General features: G+C 35.0%; 1 protein-coding gene across 6 annotated transcripts in view; it reads right to left on the bottom strand.

Annotated features, from left to right (window-relative positions):
* The window catches only part of DMD (dystrophin), a 1,159,435-nt gene that overhangs the window by 383,605 nt on the left and 758,229 nt on the right, over positions 1-17,601 (bottom strand). For all 6 annotated transcript variants that reach the window (XM_039714180.1, XM_039714179.1, XM_039714182.1 and 3 more), the window contains one exon: positions 10,056-10,231. In XM_039714180.1, coding sequence (XP_039570114.1) covers positions 10,056-10,231 — 176 coding nt within the window. The remainder of the gene's footprint in view (positions 1-10,055; positions 10,232-17,601) is intronic.

Raw genomic sequence — 17,601 nt, 5'->3', positions numbered from 1 at the left:
AGTACTGTTATGCAGACAGAAATTCTGGACCTCTCCAATATGCACAGATTACCTTTTGATTGTATAGGTCATGCAAAAAAACCCCAACAACTTTACAGCATCACACTTATTGCACTGTTCTTCACTGAGAAGTGTTCATGTTCATGACTTGAGAGGTCATATGCTCTTCTCAAGCCAAAATAGGTCACCTAAAACCAGCTAATCAAAACATTTGTTTCTGTGAAAATGAGTCAGATGTTAATCTATGCTGAAATCCATAGCACTGCAACCATAAAAATGAAGGAAAATTAACTTCCTATACTCCTGAAAGCAGAACCACAACTTCAAATATTTCTGAGGCATTATCCCTCCCTGCCCCAGCTATGGAAATCTGGGAATCAGGCTTCCAGTGTTATACCATAAACCATATATTAAAACCTCAGTCTCTCAATCTGACCAGGTACTCCAGAGCCCAGACTCTCAGCAACAACTTTCATTTTTCTGGTTTCCTCTCACTTCTACTCATTTGTGAAGTGCATAGCTCAGTGGAGGAATTATGTGATGGTACCCTGAGGATAAACCTGAGAAAGATCCAAGTTTAAATACGTTAATTCTGGCACAGAAAAGGCATAGGATTCAACTCAATACACCTGAGAACAAAATTATTGAGCTGCATAGTATTTTAAATGAAAAATCAAAAAGATTTCTTGTCTCCTAGAAGAGATAGCAATTGGCAAGATTCCTTTTTCATCTTAAGTATACTGTCAGTTTTATCACCCTTATGAATTGAGCTGCAACTCTTAAAACATTAAAAGTTTTCCTAGTCATGAAGGAAAGAATTTTTTTACTTTGATGACTAATTTAAATACTGATCAGTAGGATAAGGGTGTTTTTTAACCTAAGACTTTCCAGGAATTTTTTCAGAGATTTTTTATGCATATATATACATATATACATGAAGTCTATTATCTATTGTCATCTATTATATATTATCTACTATCTATTTTATATATATATACATATTTCATATCTGTGTGTGGGTCATTCTGTGCGTATGCCTGCACAGAAGGGTTTCAGAGTTCAGGGAAAAAAAACCCCATTCCATAATACTTATTTATTCTAATCAGGAACAACATGCAGTAAAGGAATTTAAAGGTTCATTGCAATTAACAGGACATGCAGGTGCACCTTATAATTTACTTTACCATCTCTTCTTGACCTGCTAGAATGTCACTTCTTTTATAAATAACCACCTGCAAGACAAGTGTCATATTATGCAAGACACTAAAACAAAGAGCTTTGTGTTAGCTGAACCGGTTAATCAAATTAAAAGTTTTAACTCAATGACTGATTACACCTTTTGAACTAAAAACTGATTTCTATCACCATAATTACCTTTGGAACAACACACACAGGTAATTTCTAGGTGTTTAAATTCATGGTGACGTGGAAAAATTAACATTTATTTGTTACTTAGGGAGTATGGGCTTTCAAATCCAAGCCTAAACAAGCTGGAGTAAGGAACATGAGCCACCACTCAACTCAGACATAGACAGAGCAAGAGAAAGCAGTTGGGATATGACTTTCTGGAGAACCAGGTGACAGGAATAAGATAGAATTCCAGCAGCTGGCCCTACGGAGCCAAGCAGATCCATCTCCAGCACAGGTCTTCAAGCCACTCAACTCAGACATAGAGAGAGCAAGAGAAAGCCGTTGGGATATGACTTTCTGGAGAACCAGGTGATTGAGGAATAAGATACAATTCCAGCAGCTGGCCCTATGGAGCCAAGCAGACCCATCTCCAGCACAGGTCTTCAACCTGTTGTAAGGATACTGCTGTATCCTTACAAACCAACCTAAGTTCCCCAAAAAGCTTTTAACCTCCTTGTCTGTTGGCAAAAGGTTTATTTTATTAACCCTGAAATATAACCCATTTTGACTGATGGAAAATTCTCAAACTATAGCAGAGAAGCACAGAATTTCCTATGTAACTTTCACCTTCTACACAAACTGCTTTTCTTAGGCACATTAATTTGTATTTTCCATAGTAAAACATAGCAGATTTCTGTTTGTATTTCTAAATTCATAGGGTCCCTTCATTAACTACTCTGAATGCACATCTTTTTATAGGAATCTTACATACATTATACTTTTGGAAGTGAATGCATCAATATTCAGTTTTTAATACTAAGTAATAAATTAATCATTTTTCCTAATTACATTTTGTACATATGATAATTTTTAGATTTTTTTTTTCAAATTAATCCTTAGTTATATTCATTAACTAGTACGTAAACACTCATGGAATATATCAATATGTATAGGAATCTTACATACATTATACTTTTGGAAGTGAATGCATCAATATTCAGTTTTTAATACTAAGTAGTAAATTAATTATTTTTCCTAATTACATTTTGTGCATACGATAATTTTTAGATTTTTTTTTCAAATTATCATTAATCCTTAGTTATATTCATTAACTAGCACATAAACACTCATGGAATATATCCATAAACTTGTATTTTCATGTGCAGTGTCAGGAAACAATGCAAAATATGAATTGCAGCTCAAGTATTTTCTCCACAATCAACAATGTGATAGCAATACCATAGCAACCTAAATAGTAAATAGTTAGTGAAACACATCAGATGTTTAGAGTTTGTAACTGCACGCAAGTGATGTCAGATTTATTTGGGAGGTGTCAGCTATAGAAATAAAATGTACAATCATAGGAGTAGGGCAGATCTGTACTTGTGATTCATATTCCCATCTGTAAGTACAATAATATTTTGGTGCCTTTTCACGTTTTAACATGCAGGCATCAATTCTGCATTTATAGTGTTTCTAAAATTAGGAATTAGTGTGTTTAATAGCTGCTACTGAAAATATGAGGTCACCAAAATCGTATCAAAAATGTAGAGATAATATTTACAAAAAAAATTTAATTTTCATTATTTCTCTAAAGAATGGATAAATATGCTTCATTAGGGTAAGGAACTTTAAATAAGTGAAATTAAAATAGCACATAAACTTTAGAAAATATATTTAGATATAAATACTAAACAGTAAGAAGTTTAGTAATCTGTTTGTAAACACAATACAAATTTATGACAGTAATTCTTTTCTAGTGATTCATTATAAGAAGTCTAAACAGTAAAAAAAAGAAAATTCAGAAAAATTCAATATGAAGCTAATTATGTGCTGGAAAGAAAAAATATATTTATTGACATAACTGTCATAAAATCTCTTCATCCTACACCAGTTTTTAAACAGCAGCTAGAAGATAATCACAGCCTTCAGTATGCTGAGTTTTCAAGTAAAGGAAAACAATCTCTTGCAGCTAGTGTGTTATGCAAAAAAAAAGAATACTTAAGTAAAGATATTGAACAAAAAATATTAGAAAGTATATTTACATTATAACAATTAATTTTTACTTAGAATAGAAAGCTTGTTTTTTTGTATTCAGGAAACTACTTGGACGTCTTCTGGTAAACAGCCTTTGTTCTGTCATTCTTTACATAATTACTTCAAATTCGCTTGGGTAGAGATCTGAACAGGCAGTCTGCAGGTTCAAACTCATTAAAAGTGTAAATGTATTTGCAGCTAAAATAATGAAAAATTCTCTTCCATTCAACTGAACCCAATTTTAACAAATGTCAGATCGTGATGAATAAAAAACCCCAAACTGATTACTTCTGAAACACTGAAGGAATCTATTTCCTGGGCATCTGTTTTCAAAAATTACACAAGAAAGTTTTAGGAAAAGTGAAAAATAAAAAGACCAACCAGCATTACTGTTACAAGTCTTTCAAGAGCCTCATTTATGAGCCATCCCCTTCTGAAGCTCCTATGTGAGATGTTGCTTCTCCTCCTATGAATGTTCCTTTGGCTATCCCTGCCTGCCCCATGTGTTCCAGAAAGAGCCTCCCCAAGCTGCAATCACAGCCCTGGGGCTTGCTGCACACTGTGGCCCTAATGGCAAACCGCCACATCCCTAAATCATCCAAAACTCAGATGTCCCAGTGGCATGTCTCAGAGTAGGCACAGCTTGCTGTGGCCTGATGTGTCTCAGGGAATGAAAAGGCAGAGCAAGCTTCTGTTGGTGCAGTTTAGAAGGTTCAGTACTCAAAACGATTGCTGGAGTATGAAGAGGGAGACACAGACACTTTGAATTTCCCTTCTTTTGTCTGGGCTTAGTAGCATCTATTCAAAGGGCCTTTGTGACTTCCCGTGGTCTCCAAAGTCTCAATTTCAGAGTCATGATATACTGGAGTACAAACTCCAACTTTTCCAAAAACATGTCTTTTGTAGCAAAATGTTAGCAGAAACTCAATTAAATTCCCAATTTGCTAACTACCAGTGTATCAGACTTTCAATCAAGTTCCACTTCATTCAACTGCCTGGTCTGCTTCAAAGTTTTCAGTAAGATAAAATGGCTAGATGTGCTAAAATTAAATTCTCATCTAATTCATAGTGGGATGGATTAGACTGCAAGATACAGAAACTTTAAATACTGAATTCAAACTTCCACAGCTTTGAAACTCTTAGATAAAGGCAAGTGGAAGATAACATTCTACGCAAACATAACTCAAGCATAACCTCTTGATCTTCAGTACCAAAGAAAGGAGATTCAAAGTCAATTTTAAGTCTGTGCTTTGCCTGGGATCAGCATTTGACCTTTTAAAACTGAAAACCAGCTCCTTTTTACTGAAGAGCAGTACAAGTTTCTCAAATTGTTTTGAGATTTAGTTTGTTTTCTTGTCTGTTTTTAATTAAGTTGACATTTCGCAGTCCAAATAATTCTTATTCATTAAAACTGCCAGTCCATCACTGAGATTAATATTAGCATCTAGTGATCAGTTTGAGCAATTTATAGAATATCATGGTTTTGATATGGTTTACAGTTCTTATAATTCAGGTAGTTTATTATTTATTCCAAATTATTTATGAAAATTGAATTGATATGGTGAAACTTTTTGAATTATATCCTGCTTAAATCTTTCCTTTCAAGCCAGATTGAAACTGTGGGGTTCATGGCGGTTAGAGGAAATATTTTGAATTTACAGGGTCTTTATCAATTCACTGATAGTATTATAAACAAATACCAGACCAATTAACCATACAACCTCAGGAAAACTGACAAAGCAATTTTGGAGAATTTGTCCTCTCCTCCCCAAAATGTAATCAACACACCAGAACATGAAAAATACCCAAGTGTTTCAGAAAAGCCCAACAGAGAGCGATCAACATTGAGAACTGGAGATGGTAGTTAAGAGGAACACAGAAGACAGGACATTTCCTTTGCTCCATTCACCTCATACTCTAGCAGGATCCACAGACACTAGGTTAAGAATTCTCTTGGGCTGAGTCATGACATTTTCCTCCACAATCTTCTGTGGCCAGCACATCTCAGATATTCAGAAACCATAATGTAAATCTTAAATCCATTTTAGCATCTCTTACATTTCCAGCAACTAATATTCTTTTCTAGCTACTGAGGAATTAAGTCAATAACATTTTGTTCCACTTTCTGTTTACCCATCAGTTCAATTTTTTAAACCTCAGTCATAACCCTCCTGAGATTTCTCTCCAGACTGAAGATCCCCACCTACTTAGTCTCCTCTCACAGTGCAGCCACTCCAAACCTTGGTTTATTTCATCTGGCTCCCCCCATGAATACTTTCTGTGTGCCCTTTATATCCTTTGACATGCACAGAGCTCTGCACACAGTAACCAACATGAGTACACCACAATGTTTGATATCACCAAAACAGGTGGTTTTTTTGGTTTGTTGTGATTTTTTTGTTTGTTTGTTGTTGGTTTTTTTTGGTTTGTGGGGTTTTTTGTTTGGTTTGGTTTGGTTTTTGTTTGTTTGTTTGCTTAGTTTTGTTTTGTTTTGTTTTTTTGCTTGTTGATTTGGGTTTTTTTTGTAATGCCCTTGCTGATGCAACCTAAAACATGATGGCTTTTTCTTTTGCTGCTACCCCATCTTGTGCCTGTAAACACTTTCAGCAATGAAGTCAGGATTGCTTTCTGGAGTTGTAACAAGCTCAGCATCGTTTAAGTGTGGGATAAATGAAATATTCCTTGCCTCACATTTGTCTCTGATCAAGATCATCTGCTACTTGTTGCCCATCTGCTCAGTTTTGGAGTTTCCACTATCAACTCAGCCTTTGAGTACCTAAGGCATAATGTCATCAGCATTCTTGGAAATGTCACCATACACCTCATGTCTCCAACAAATTTCTCACATTCATGCACCTTCTAAAAATATCTATATCACTTTCTGTTACTCCTGTAATTGCTTCCCTCCTCCCCTCAGTCCCAACTGATCTTTGAATTCAGCTTGAAAAATACATCCAGAAGGGACTGTCAATGCCTCACATAAAAGTTCAAAACTTCATGCAAAACTGTGTGGGATTATCAAAATTAATTTTTTACATTTGGGTAAGCAAATAGCAAAAACAGAGCTTACAATATATAAAATTTCCTTGTCAAAAATGCTTAGCAGCATTAAACTTGAATCTGAAATCACGAACAGATTTCATTTCTGGATTTCCATTCAATTGCTAATTTCTTGCTGCTTTATCTTGAGATATGCTGAGCAAAAAAATGTAATAGGAAACAAAATTTCAGTTGATCACTACTCTGAGCTACTGAGAATTAACTTTAAAGCAGAGAATAACGTATTAACTACAAAGAATAAAACTTGAAACCTATTAAATGTTTAGATTCAGTTTTCTTTTCTGATTTGCGGAAGGATCTAAATGTTAACATCTATTTTATTTTTCTTTGAATTTATTATATGAAAATGAATTATACCCAGTCGGCACTCCCTTCGGTATTACCTCATTTCAAGATGTTTTTAAAATGGTTCCTTCCACTATCTCATTCTCAAAATTGACTTGAAAAAAATCTTAGAATCCCCTTAATAATAATAATAACATTCTTTTAACTGTAAAAATTTAATTTTTAGGAGACATAGACAAAAATAAAAGGACTATTAAAACCTATGTGAGTCACAATACAAGCATTCTGACTTTGCAGGTGCTATATTTTTAATTGTCTATTAAAGGTATTATGAAAAATAGAAATCAAAATATGTCAATTGATCCATATTTATTGTAATTTATATTCTACTTAAAATATACTTAAATAAATATACTTAAATAAATTTGACATAGTACCAACACATGCATTTGGCAATGCCATGACTTATATCAGCTCTTTGGACTGTATGTAGAGGTCACTTCCTTCAACTTTTGTTTGCCTCATGCTTTGATGTTAAGGATAAATCAAATTATTTTGGGTGACATGGGTTTCAAGTCTTAAAAAGACAGAATCTGACAGCATCCCCAATCAAGTTAGGACAAATAATGAAAAACAAAAAAATGTCAAAGCATAACAGTTATGCAAATCCCATGTCATCATGGCTATATAAAGACTGTGCAGCTGATAAGCCTATGGTCTTTTCCTTCCTAGGCTCATCAACAATTGAGACCTACTTAGAACACACCACTTTTCCCTTTTAACTAGGTTTCTTTCTTTTGAAAATTGAAGAGAAGAGAAGAGAAGAGAAGAGAAGAGAAGAGAAGAGAAGAGAAGAGAAGAGAGAAAAGAAAAAAGAAAAGAGAAAAAAGAAAAGAAAAGAAAAGAAAAGAAAAGAAAAGAAAAGAAAAGAAAAGAAAAGAAAAGAAAAGGAGATCACATGTGTGGTGGCAGATGTTAGGGTAGGATGTGTTTCCAAGACCTGGGAGCAAAAAGCATTCCCTGGGTCTCACACAGCCAAGAAGACTGGGAGGTGAATAGAAACATCCTGATGCACATGAGTCTCACTAAAGTACACCAGGAACATTTCTGTCAACGTAACACAACACTATCTGTATTCCTCCTGGTGCAATGCTATTATTCATGCAAAGTTCACTAACTGAGGTCTCTGCAATGATTTTCATCTAAATTACACAAGCTGTCATTCTAGAGGAAAACAAACCAATCAGTCAACATACTAAACAGAACAAAAGGAGGAATACACTTGCAAGTGTTTGTTTAAGAACCTCCATGTAGGGAACATAACTGGATTATTCCCACTTAACAAATCCTAGGCTTCCTTAAAATGCAGAATGTGTCAAGAAATTCCAATATTCTAACACTGCATTGAGCCAAAAGAACATTCAGTTAGACATTTCTACCAATATATGAAGGGATGAACAATAACAATCAATAACAATCTTAACCAGAACAGTAATATATTTTATATCCTCAGACAACGCTCAACCACCAATCTCTTTCTTCTATGTTGCCAAAGCAGATTACAGGGCTGTTAAAATGATGTGTTATTATTTTGTAAGTGTTTGCACTTGCAAATTATAACATAACAAATTAATGCTTGGAAACACAGATGAGTTTCCAGTGTACAAAAGAAAAGCTTTTTATGGGAGAAATAAAGGCCAAAGACTCCCTTGTGTAACAAATAACAGTACCATCAACACCTGGAAATACAGCAGTAATAATTATTTAAGCTTCTGACAGCTGTGGATTAATTGTTGCACCTCCCTCTTTTAACACAGAATCGTTTAGGTTGGAAAAAACCTTCAGGATAATTGATCCCAACCATTAACCCAGAACTCCCATCCCTAAACCGTGTCCCTCAGTGACACATCCGCATGTCTTCTAAATACCACTGGGGGACTTTATAGCACTTTTCAGTACATAAAGGAGAACTACAGAAGGGCTGAAAGGGACTTTTCACATGGGTATGTATGGATAGGACAAAGGAGAATTGTCTTAAGATATAAGAGTCTTTAGATTAGATATAAAGAAGAAATTATTTGCTTCTGGGTTGTGAGGCACAAATACAGGTTATCCAGAGAGATTGTGGAGTTCAAATCACTGGAAGTTTTCAAAGCCAGGCTGGATGAGGCTCTGAGAAACCTGATCTAGTAGAGGTTTCACTGTCTATGCCAGGAGTGTTGGAGCTCAATGAACTTGAAGTTCCCTTCCAACCTCAACCATTCTGTGATTCTATGGTGACTCAAATCACTTCCTCGGGAAGCCTGTTCCAACGACTGACACATGTTCCAAGTGAAACTTTAATCATCATTAGGGTCAGTTATAACCCTTCAGAACACTCCCTTTTTGATGCTAGTAAGCATTTTCACAGCTTTTTCTTCCCAGTGGCTCTGAGCAGAAAAATTATATGTGACACATCAGAAGTAAAAAAACTTGTTGCACACTACCTGTTCTTCTAGTACATCTCCAACATTGATTAATCTATCTCTATAAGGAATGTTCTGGTATTAAAAAAAAACAACAAACAACCATGAAGAAAGCTCTACCTGTATTTTCTATTGTATTTTAAAGCAGAATGGCATATCCAGTTAGGATAAACATCTAGATTAAGAACATGCTCTTTAATAAAAACTATCTTAACAGCAACTTTTGGGGTTTTTTTTACACTTAACTTAAAAAGCTATCTTTTTAAACGTATAAAACTATTTTTGTATTATCTGTAACTCAAACTCTAACTCTGTGTGCCTGCATGAGAAAAACAAATTTATCTAAAAATGATAATAAATAATATAAAATTGATAAATCCATTTTTTAAATCCAGCCTATGAAATGTAGATGTTAATGGCATCGACTTTGACAGATGAAATATATTATGTTTACCTTTTTAAATCAACTAAGGTATCATTAGTATAGCACACAGAGATGTGCTTTAATGACACACAATCAAACAGAAAGATCATAAACCAGTTGTAAATTCTGTACTGTTCTACTTAAAATTGAGCAGTTATGGATGTTTGCTTGGATCTTTTAAACATTAGGAGTTAAATATAAAAATATGGAGTCTGGAAGGGACTCCAGGGGATGTCACTGACAGGAGTAGGTAGAAAAGAATTAAACAAATTATAGTGTATGAACAACTTATAGAATGTAAAATTTAATTACTGGTAATTCCTATTATACTCGAAAACTCTAGATGTTGAGAGCTCCTTTGAAATTTCAAGCCAGAATTAAATCTAAAATAACTAAAAATAATTTCATAATAACTTTACCCTCTTTTAACCTACCTCTTTTTTTTCTCTACCAACTGTTTGCAGATCTCCTTCCACCGGTTATTCAAACTTTCCAGTTGTTCCTTCAGCACCTTGGCATCTGCCTTCGATGACTGCCCAATAATCTCTTCACCAGTTGCATTCAGTGTTTTGACAACAGTTTGCTGCTGCCCAATGCCATCTTGAAGCTCCTGAAAAATACCCAACACATTCACATCTTCATAAGGCAGTTAATTTGAAAAAAATGCTTCATCACATACCAGCCAGATGGAAAGAAGTGAAAGTTTTGCTCTCCTCTGAAATCCAAATGAAAAATCAAAGATGAGTAAACATGAAGATATCTCATCATTTTGTAGCAAGTGCCTTTCAGTACATCTCTGCAGCCTTTCATCCCCTCCTGTATTGCTGTCTACTAAAGAGCATTACAGTAATACTCTGTGCATCAATCAATAAGTAACAGTTGTGAACAAATGTACTCCTACACACCCAAAGGTATATATCACATATAAGAGTCTACAAAACATTGTAAGATTTAAACTACAAAATGTCCGAAGTTCCTATTACCTATAAACTCAAATAAACAATGTCAGGAAAGCAGAGACTGTAAAACTTCTGATTCCATTAAAGAACATATTTTTCTCCAAATGTGAGAAGCCTAGTAACTCATGTGGTTTTTGGTTTAGTTTTGATTTTTTCATTGGTTTTTGGTTTTGCTTTGGGTTTTTTTTTTTTTTGTTTGTTTTTTTTTTTTTGTGGAGTGGGGAGGTTGGTTTTGCTGTTGTTGCTGTTGTTGCTGTTGTTTTTTAGGTTTGGTTTGGAGTTTAGTGTTTGTTGGTTGGTTTGCTGTTTTGGTTTTTTTTAACAGGACTGGGGACAACAAAACTTGTAAGGAAAAGTATTGTACTGTTTCAATTTACACACAGAATTAAAAACTACTAAAAATAACCAATACGGGCCATTCTTAAGTTTTACTAAATGCATTGGGATACATTTTTCTTCATCTTTTATGACAAAATAATTTTTATAGTGGAATTCCTGTAGCTATCTTACTTCATGTTTAAAAACAACAGAATTCTGAATCTGTAGCTTCGATTGTAACACTGTATGCCTGTTGAATCAAGTTCTTATTTATAAATAATCAATATTTTAATATTTTTAGTCATCAGTAGAGCATGAGTATTTTTCCCTTGAATTCCTCAGAATATATAAACAAAAAAGTGTAAAACAATTTTCAACAGCTTACTGCTAAAATAAGCAGGAACTGAAATAACATCAACAATCTACACTGTGATATTCATACTTATGACAGATTTTCACAACCTCAGGAAGTGTGTCTGAATCCTATCTCCATACAAAGGTTTTCCAGTAAAATGCTGAATCTAATTTTTTGGGAGGAAACCAAATCCTCCACTATATCATACTCCAGAACAAAATTATATGTTTGCTTTCTAAATTTATAGTATAATTCGCAGAGCAAGTCAGTAAACTTGCATATTAACATTAAATAATATTTGTCAATGAAACAGTTGAAACTGGCAGGAAACAGCTTTCCAGGATTGTAAAAGATGAACATAACTACTCCCTCTGCTTTTTAAAATATATATCTTTGGTCATGAGATTATGATCGAAGTTCACAAACTGAACCACTCTGGAAAATTACGTCTTCTAACATGATCAAACTCAGTTGGCAGCTACTAATTCATTCAATTGCATGGACTCAGTGGAATGCTCTGTCTCAACTTTTGCACAGATTTTACAGGGACAGCTTGAACACCAACACCAGCAGAGCCTGGAGCACAGGGTCAATGTCAGCAGGTTGCAGTGGTGTTTGCCCACAGTCCTGGACAAGGGGCTGCAGCTGAAGCAGAGGTTTGCACTGTTGAGACTTTGCTTATTTTTACTATACTTTCTGTTTGGTTTTCTTACATTTTCTTTTAGGTTGTTACAGGACATACAAACCCCATCCCCAAATTATTCCTTAGATTCCCCTCAGTAAAAACTGTTCTGCTGATGTGCTGGGTTTTTTTTGGTTTTGTTTTTTTTTTTTTTAAACTGTTTTGAAGCCCCACAGTTTCAGAATAAGAAGTAGCTGCAATGAGCATAACATGGCAGTAATCTGCATCCTGTTTTATTATGTTTGGATAGGATGAGAAACATTTTTCTGCAGGATCTTTACTAGCTACATGACAGTCCAGTCACATTGCCTCAAGCACCCTTCTGCCCCACAGTGTCCCAGCACACTTTGCTTTGCCTGTGGAATGTGTAAGGTTTTTAAGATACCTTTGTAACAGAAACTGCAAGAATTTCTAAGAGCCAGAATAGACACATAAAAGCCTCTCACTTAGAAATACAAAATATTTTCTTTCTGCAATGTACATTAATGCAATAACACCTGGCCCAACTTTTGACTATTGTTTTCAGTACGTGATTTCACTATTAGAAAAAAAAATAGCAGCAATGGCTAGGTTGTTTGTCCAAATGTAAATATTTTCTACTCTTGCAAGTCTGGTTTGGTCTTTCCACTACCTACTTCCCTTTTGGTAATGCCCAGTTTAAAATAAGTACCTAGTTTTTGCACATATTCACTGTATTTCACACTGATTTTAGCACTAGAGCCTTTGCATTGCACAGTAGGGAGCATTACATAGGTAAATCATAACAATGTAGAGTTAGAGAAGAAATATATTAGAATAAGTGGCTTATTTCCAGCAAGGCACTTGAGACCTTTGAGCTACTGCATGCACCTGTGTGAAGTTAAGATCCATACCACTTACTGAAAAACAACTCAGAACAAAGCTTCAACTTATATGCAGAGGTCCATTCATTTGGAATAGGAGATCAAAGCAAGAACAGAGATGGGAAATTCTACTTCTGGAGTTCTGCAGGTATTAGAAGCAGAATTTATAGAAATTACTTGTAATGTATGAATCCACTTCTCTAAATGACAGAAACAACAACCAGTCAGTGAAGTACTATGAAGTGAAATGCTAAGTGAAAGCTCATTCTAGTACTCTGAGCCTTTTTCTGTACTCACAGCATCTTAAATTAGGTTTTCTCTCTCCTCCAGCATACACAAAAACCAAAGAGCAACTACTACATGATTTCCACACTTATTTCACTTGACACAAAGTTAAACAAAAGAATTTTCTCATTTATCCTCTGACATATTATGTAATAGGCCTCACTTACAAAGTAAAAAAGGAACTAGCTAGCTCAGTGGCAGGGGTGGTCTTAGAACTTAAGATCCCTAATGCTGGAATGGAAACAGGATGTGTAGGAAGGAGAAGTGTTATCTTCCACCAGAACATGAGAGAAGCCTTCTGGCCATCTGCATTTCAGATCACCATAAAGAACTCAATCTGAGATGGTTTGTTTTCAAGGACTCTAAGCATTTAGCACTTTTCACATGATTAAACAGAAACACATGTGCTGATAAAGTTCTGGATTCCACAGCTCATGAAAAAGATTTTTGTTGGTAATGGATACTTCACAAAGCATCCATGAAGATATTAACATTTTTAAAAGTATTTTTTAAGAAGAGAACAAAAGTTTTTAAATTATTTTACTCAAAGCCATATTTTTACATGCTCATCCCAGAGTTATTACCACAAAAACAGTTTCCACAACTTACATTGTTATCTAAAGTTTACAAATGTACTTAAAAATAATTTATTGTTATGGGAAAGCCCTGCAGCAACATTAAATAAATACCACAAACAAGCTAATTTCTGTCAGAAAAAATTAATGGTCGCAAAAAAGATTTAAGAGAAAAAATGTATTACCTCTCCTTCATGCAGTGTAAGGCACAGATCCAAAAACACTTAAAGGTACTATGCACCACTTTAAGAAAACTATAGTCCTAAATTCAACATTTATGTTCTAATTTTCAGTCATTTACATAAATTTCTCTTCTGTTTTAAATCACATAAAACCATATGGTTGACATAAGAGTGTCTACTCAGATGCAACAATATAAATCAAAGAACCGTGGAAGCATCTGGTGGAAAACTATCCCCAAAACAATTTGCTAGCATTTGGTTACCAGAATGAATTTACCCATTAAGACTATGTACCTCTGTTCAATATTCTATTAGAAATAAGGAAGAAATTAATTTTCTAGGCAGTTAAACCCTAGTGATTTAATCTGGAGACACATTACTGGCATTTTCTTAAGATTAAAACAATCAACAAAGAGTATACAATGTTTCCTAACTGTTTTACAACAAACAGCTACAAAATATTTGTTGCTTGGGTGTGCACTAGGTTGGTTATTGTGTTATTATTATTATGAATTACGGAAATTCAGGACAGCTGATGGAGATGGAAAAGTGAAAAATAGTGAAAAAGTCAATGTTTCCTAAGGAGTTCACAATAATTTAAAGACAAATGTTTTATTCTTAACATAAATAATAGGAATTATAATGGCTTAAATATTAATACCAACTGTGTTCAAGAACAGTATTTGAAAAAGCATTTGAAAGAGGTGACAGTAGGCTCTGGGCAGATTCTCCCTATAAAGCAGGCCTGGGTTTATGTTGTCTTTACTACTGGTTTTGGGTATCAGCTGTACATGAGAAACCAAAGGAGAATTACTGCAGACCTGTTTTCTGAACATACAACAAATACTGTAAAATTAAAAGGAGATTTCATTCTCACTTTGAAAAAAATATAAATAGAATTATTTGTGGCTTAGGCCACAGTTTATCTAAAAAGCTAATAAAGCATATAAACCTTTTGCTTGATTTGGTATGCAAATTGCTTTGTTGGAGAGCCTTAGGAAACTGCTATTCTATCCTGCTTTCTGTATTACTTCTTTTTTTTTTCTATAGTTTGGTGGTGTACAGTTAGGGCCTGTATTTCCCTAGATGGATTTTATATTATCCATGACTGATAGTACAGATAAAGAAAGATGGGCACAATGCTACTCCACAATTGTACATTTTAACAAAATAAATGGAGATATAAAACTTCTTATACTCTGCCAAAAGCCCCTAAATCAGCAAGAGTTCCAGATTTATTTGAAGGTTTTAATCTCTTCCAGACTTTATCCTTTGACTGTGCCTTTTGTCTCTAGAAAGGGAGAGATCCATCCTTCAGAAGACAAGTCACAGAAGTGGAAACTTCATTATTTTACTTACACAAATTATTTAGTCTATGCTGCTGGCCTTTATAAAGCAATAGTCTACTATGTCTTAGTAACTTCACACATCAGGTTGCTGCAGTAATTCCAGATTCTTCCCACTGCTACCTGGGCTGCTATCAAATATAATTCCAAATTCATCTCCAGCTCATCTCCAGGATGGACTTACTGCTGGCCAAGGCTGAGGCATCACTGGGAGAACCTCTGGGATAATATGGTTAAGAAGGGGAATGAAATCCTGTGTAATTGAAGTGAGAGGGAGGAGGGAGAATATGTGAGAGAAACAGCCCTGGAGACACCATGGTCACTGCAAGAAGAGGAGCAGGAGCTGCTCCAGGTGCCAGAGCTGAGATTCCCCCTCAGCCCATGGTGCAGACCATGCATGGTGAGGCAGCTGTGCCCCTGCAGCCCTTGGAGAATCCCACTCCAGAGCAGGGGGATGCCCAAAAAAAGGCTGTGGCCTGGTGGGAAGTCTGTGCTGGAGCAGGTCCTGTCAGGACCAGTGGCCCCATGGAGACAGGAGCCCATGCTGGAGCAGGCTGGCAGGCAGCACGGGTGTCACTGTGCTGGAGCCATCTGTTCCTGAGCTGCACACTGTGGGAATGTCCCCATCCTGGGAGAGGGAAAGGCTGTGAGACGTCTTCCCTCTGAGGAGGATGGAGCAGCAGAGACAACGTGCACTAATCAGAGCCCCAATTCCCCATCCACTTGTATCACTGGAGGTGGAGATTTAGAGAATTTAGGAGTGCAGAAAATCCTAGGAAGTGTGTGGAGTGGAGGGAAGGTGTTTTAAGATTTGGGTTTGCGTCTCATTGCCCTGTTCTGATTTAATTGGTGATAAATACAATTATTTCCTCAAGCTCAGTCTGTTTTGCCCATGATGGCAACTGGTGAGTGATCTCTCCCTGTACTTATCTCAACCAATGAGTTTTTCATTGTATTTTCTTCCCCTGTCCACCTGAGGAGGGGAGTGGCAGAGTAGCTTTGGTGGCCAGCTAGAGTCCAGCTTGGTTCAACTCACCATAAAAACACTCTGTGGAGTAGAAGCATTGAAAAAAATTATAAATTACTGGTTCAGGTGACAGCTGACCTTGGCAATTCAATAATCTTAAAAACTATTTAGATAAATATTATTGTCTTCAAATGCTGATAGTTTGCAATCATACTGAATCCTTGTGGTTTTAGAAAGATAGTCACCAGATTAATAATAATAATAATAATAAAAAAATAAAAAAAGAAAATCACATTCCCATTTTTTTTTTCCAGTGACATGTCATTGTAAAAATGAGCCATATCCCTTTAAATTCATATTTTTTGTCTCTTTCTAATGTGACACAAAATTGTGATGAAAGTAATTTTGGTACTGAGCTGTAAAGTGCATGACCAGAGGTCTATTTTGTGTTTCTAGCCAAAATTACACAGTTGCTTTTTATTAGTATATTAATTCAATTTAATTTTAGAACTGATTTAGAAATACTGCAGGGAGAAAAAGAGACTTTTTTTTTCCTGCAAAAACTCTACTGCTACTGCATGTTAACTATAATGCTTCAGGTTAAGCACATAAAATTCAACTCTGAGTCCAAAAACCTACACTCTGATTTTGCAGCACACAACATGGAATGCCATTGTAATATATTAATTTCTATACTGATGTAGCATCAAAATGTGAAGACAATACTCAGTCAAACAACTTTTTAATTTACCTCTACACAGAATACAATATGGCCTAATTTTATACCATGTCTATCAGCAATACTGATGGATTTATCTTAGTATCACAACAACATTTTTAACTAAATAAATAATTTTAATCCAACTCAATGCGAATGCAGTTCTCAATTGTTTCTGTCTTCTTTAAAGCAACTTATTTTTCTTCTTTCAAATTTAAAACAGATACTTGCAACACCTTTATGATTTTACAGATTTTCCTGATTCTTATAGAACTGTCCAGACCCTTGCATAAGCCAAGCTATTTCTTATATTTCTTTCTTTCTCTGTGAATCAAAAACTAGAAAACTTCAATTTGCTTTCCTATGGAATTTATACCACAGAATCCTATTTTCTTTTCAAACCTTATATTTAAGCTGTACATATTAACTCTTTCTTTTGAAATTCATAGATTTCTATCTGTCAGTGCTTCCAGATATGAAAAAAACCCAACCCATTACCTGAAAGTAGCAGATTGGAAATACTGAACGAGCTATACATATTGACTCTCTAGTATTGGACATTTATAGGCTCCCTTTATAATAAGCTACTGCAGATATCTCCTCCTTCAAGTATCTGAATAATATCTAAATAATATCTAAATATCTTCATATTTGTATAAAATATATTTGTATAACCCTCTCTGTTGGAATTGTCATCCATATATTTTACACTTTATTTTAAAGCAAATTAAAATTTTACATAATTTTTTTT

Source organism: Passer montanus, unplaced genomic scaffold (genome assembly GCF_014805655.1).
Source record: "Passer montanus isolate IOZ18808 unplaced genomic scaffold, ASM1480565v1 scaffold3, whole genome shotgun sequence".
NCBI classification, from domain to species: domain Eukaryota; kingdom Metazoa; phylum Chordata; class Aves; order Passeriformes; family Passeridae; genus Passer; species Passer montanus.
This window is presented reverse-complemented; position numbering and strand designations above follow the sequence as displayed.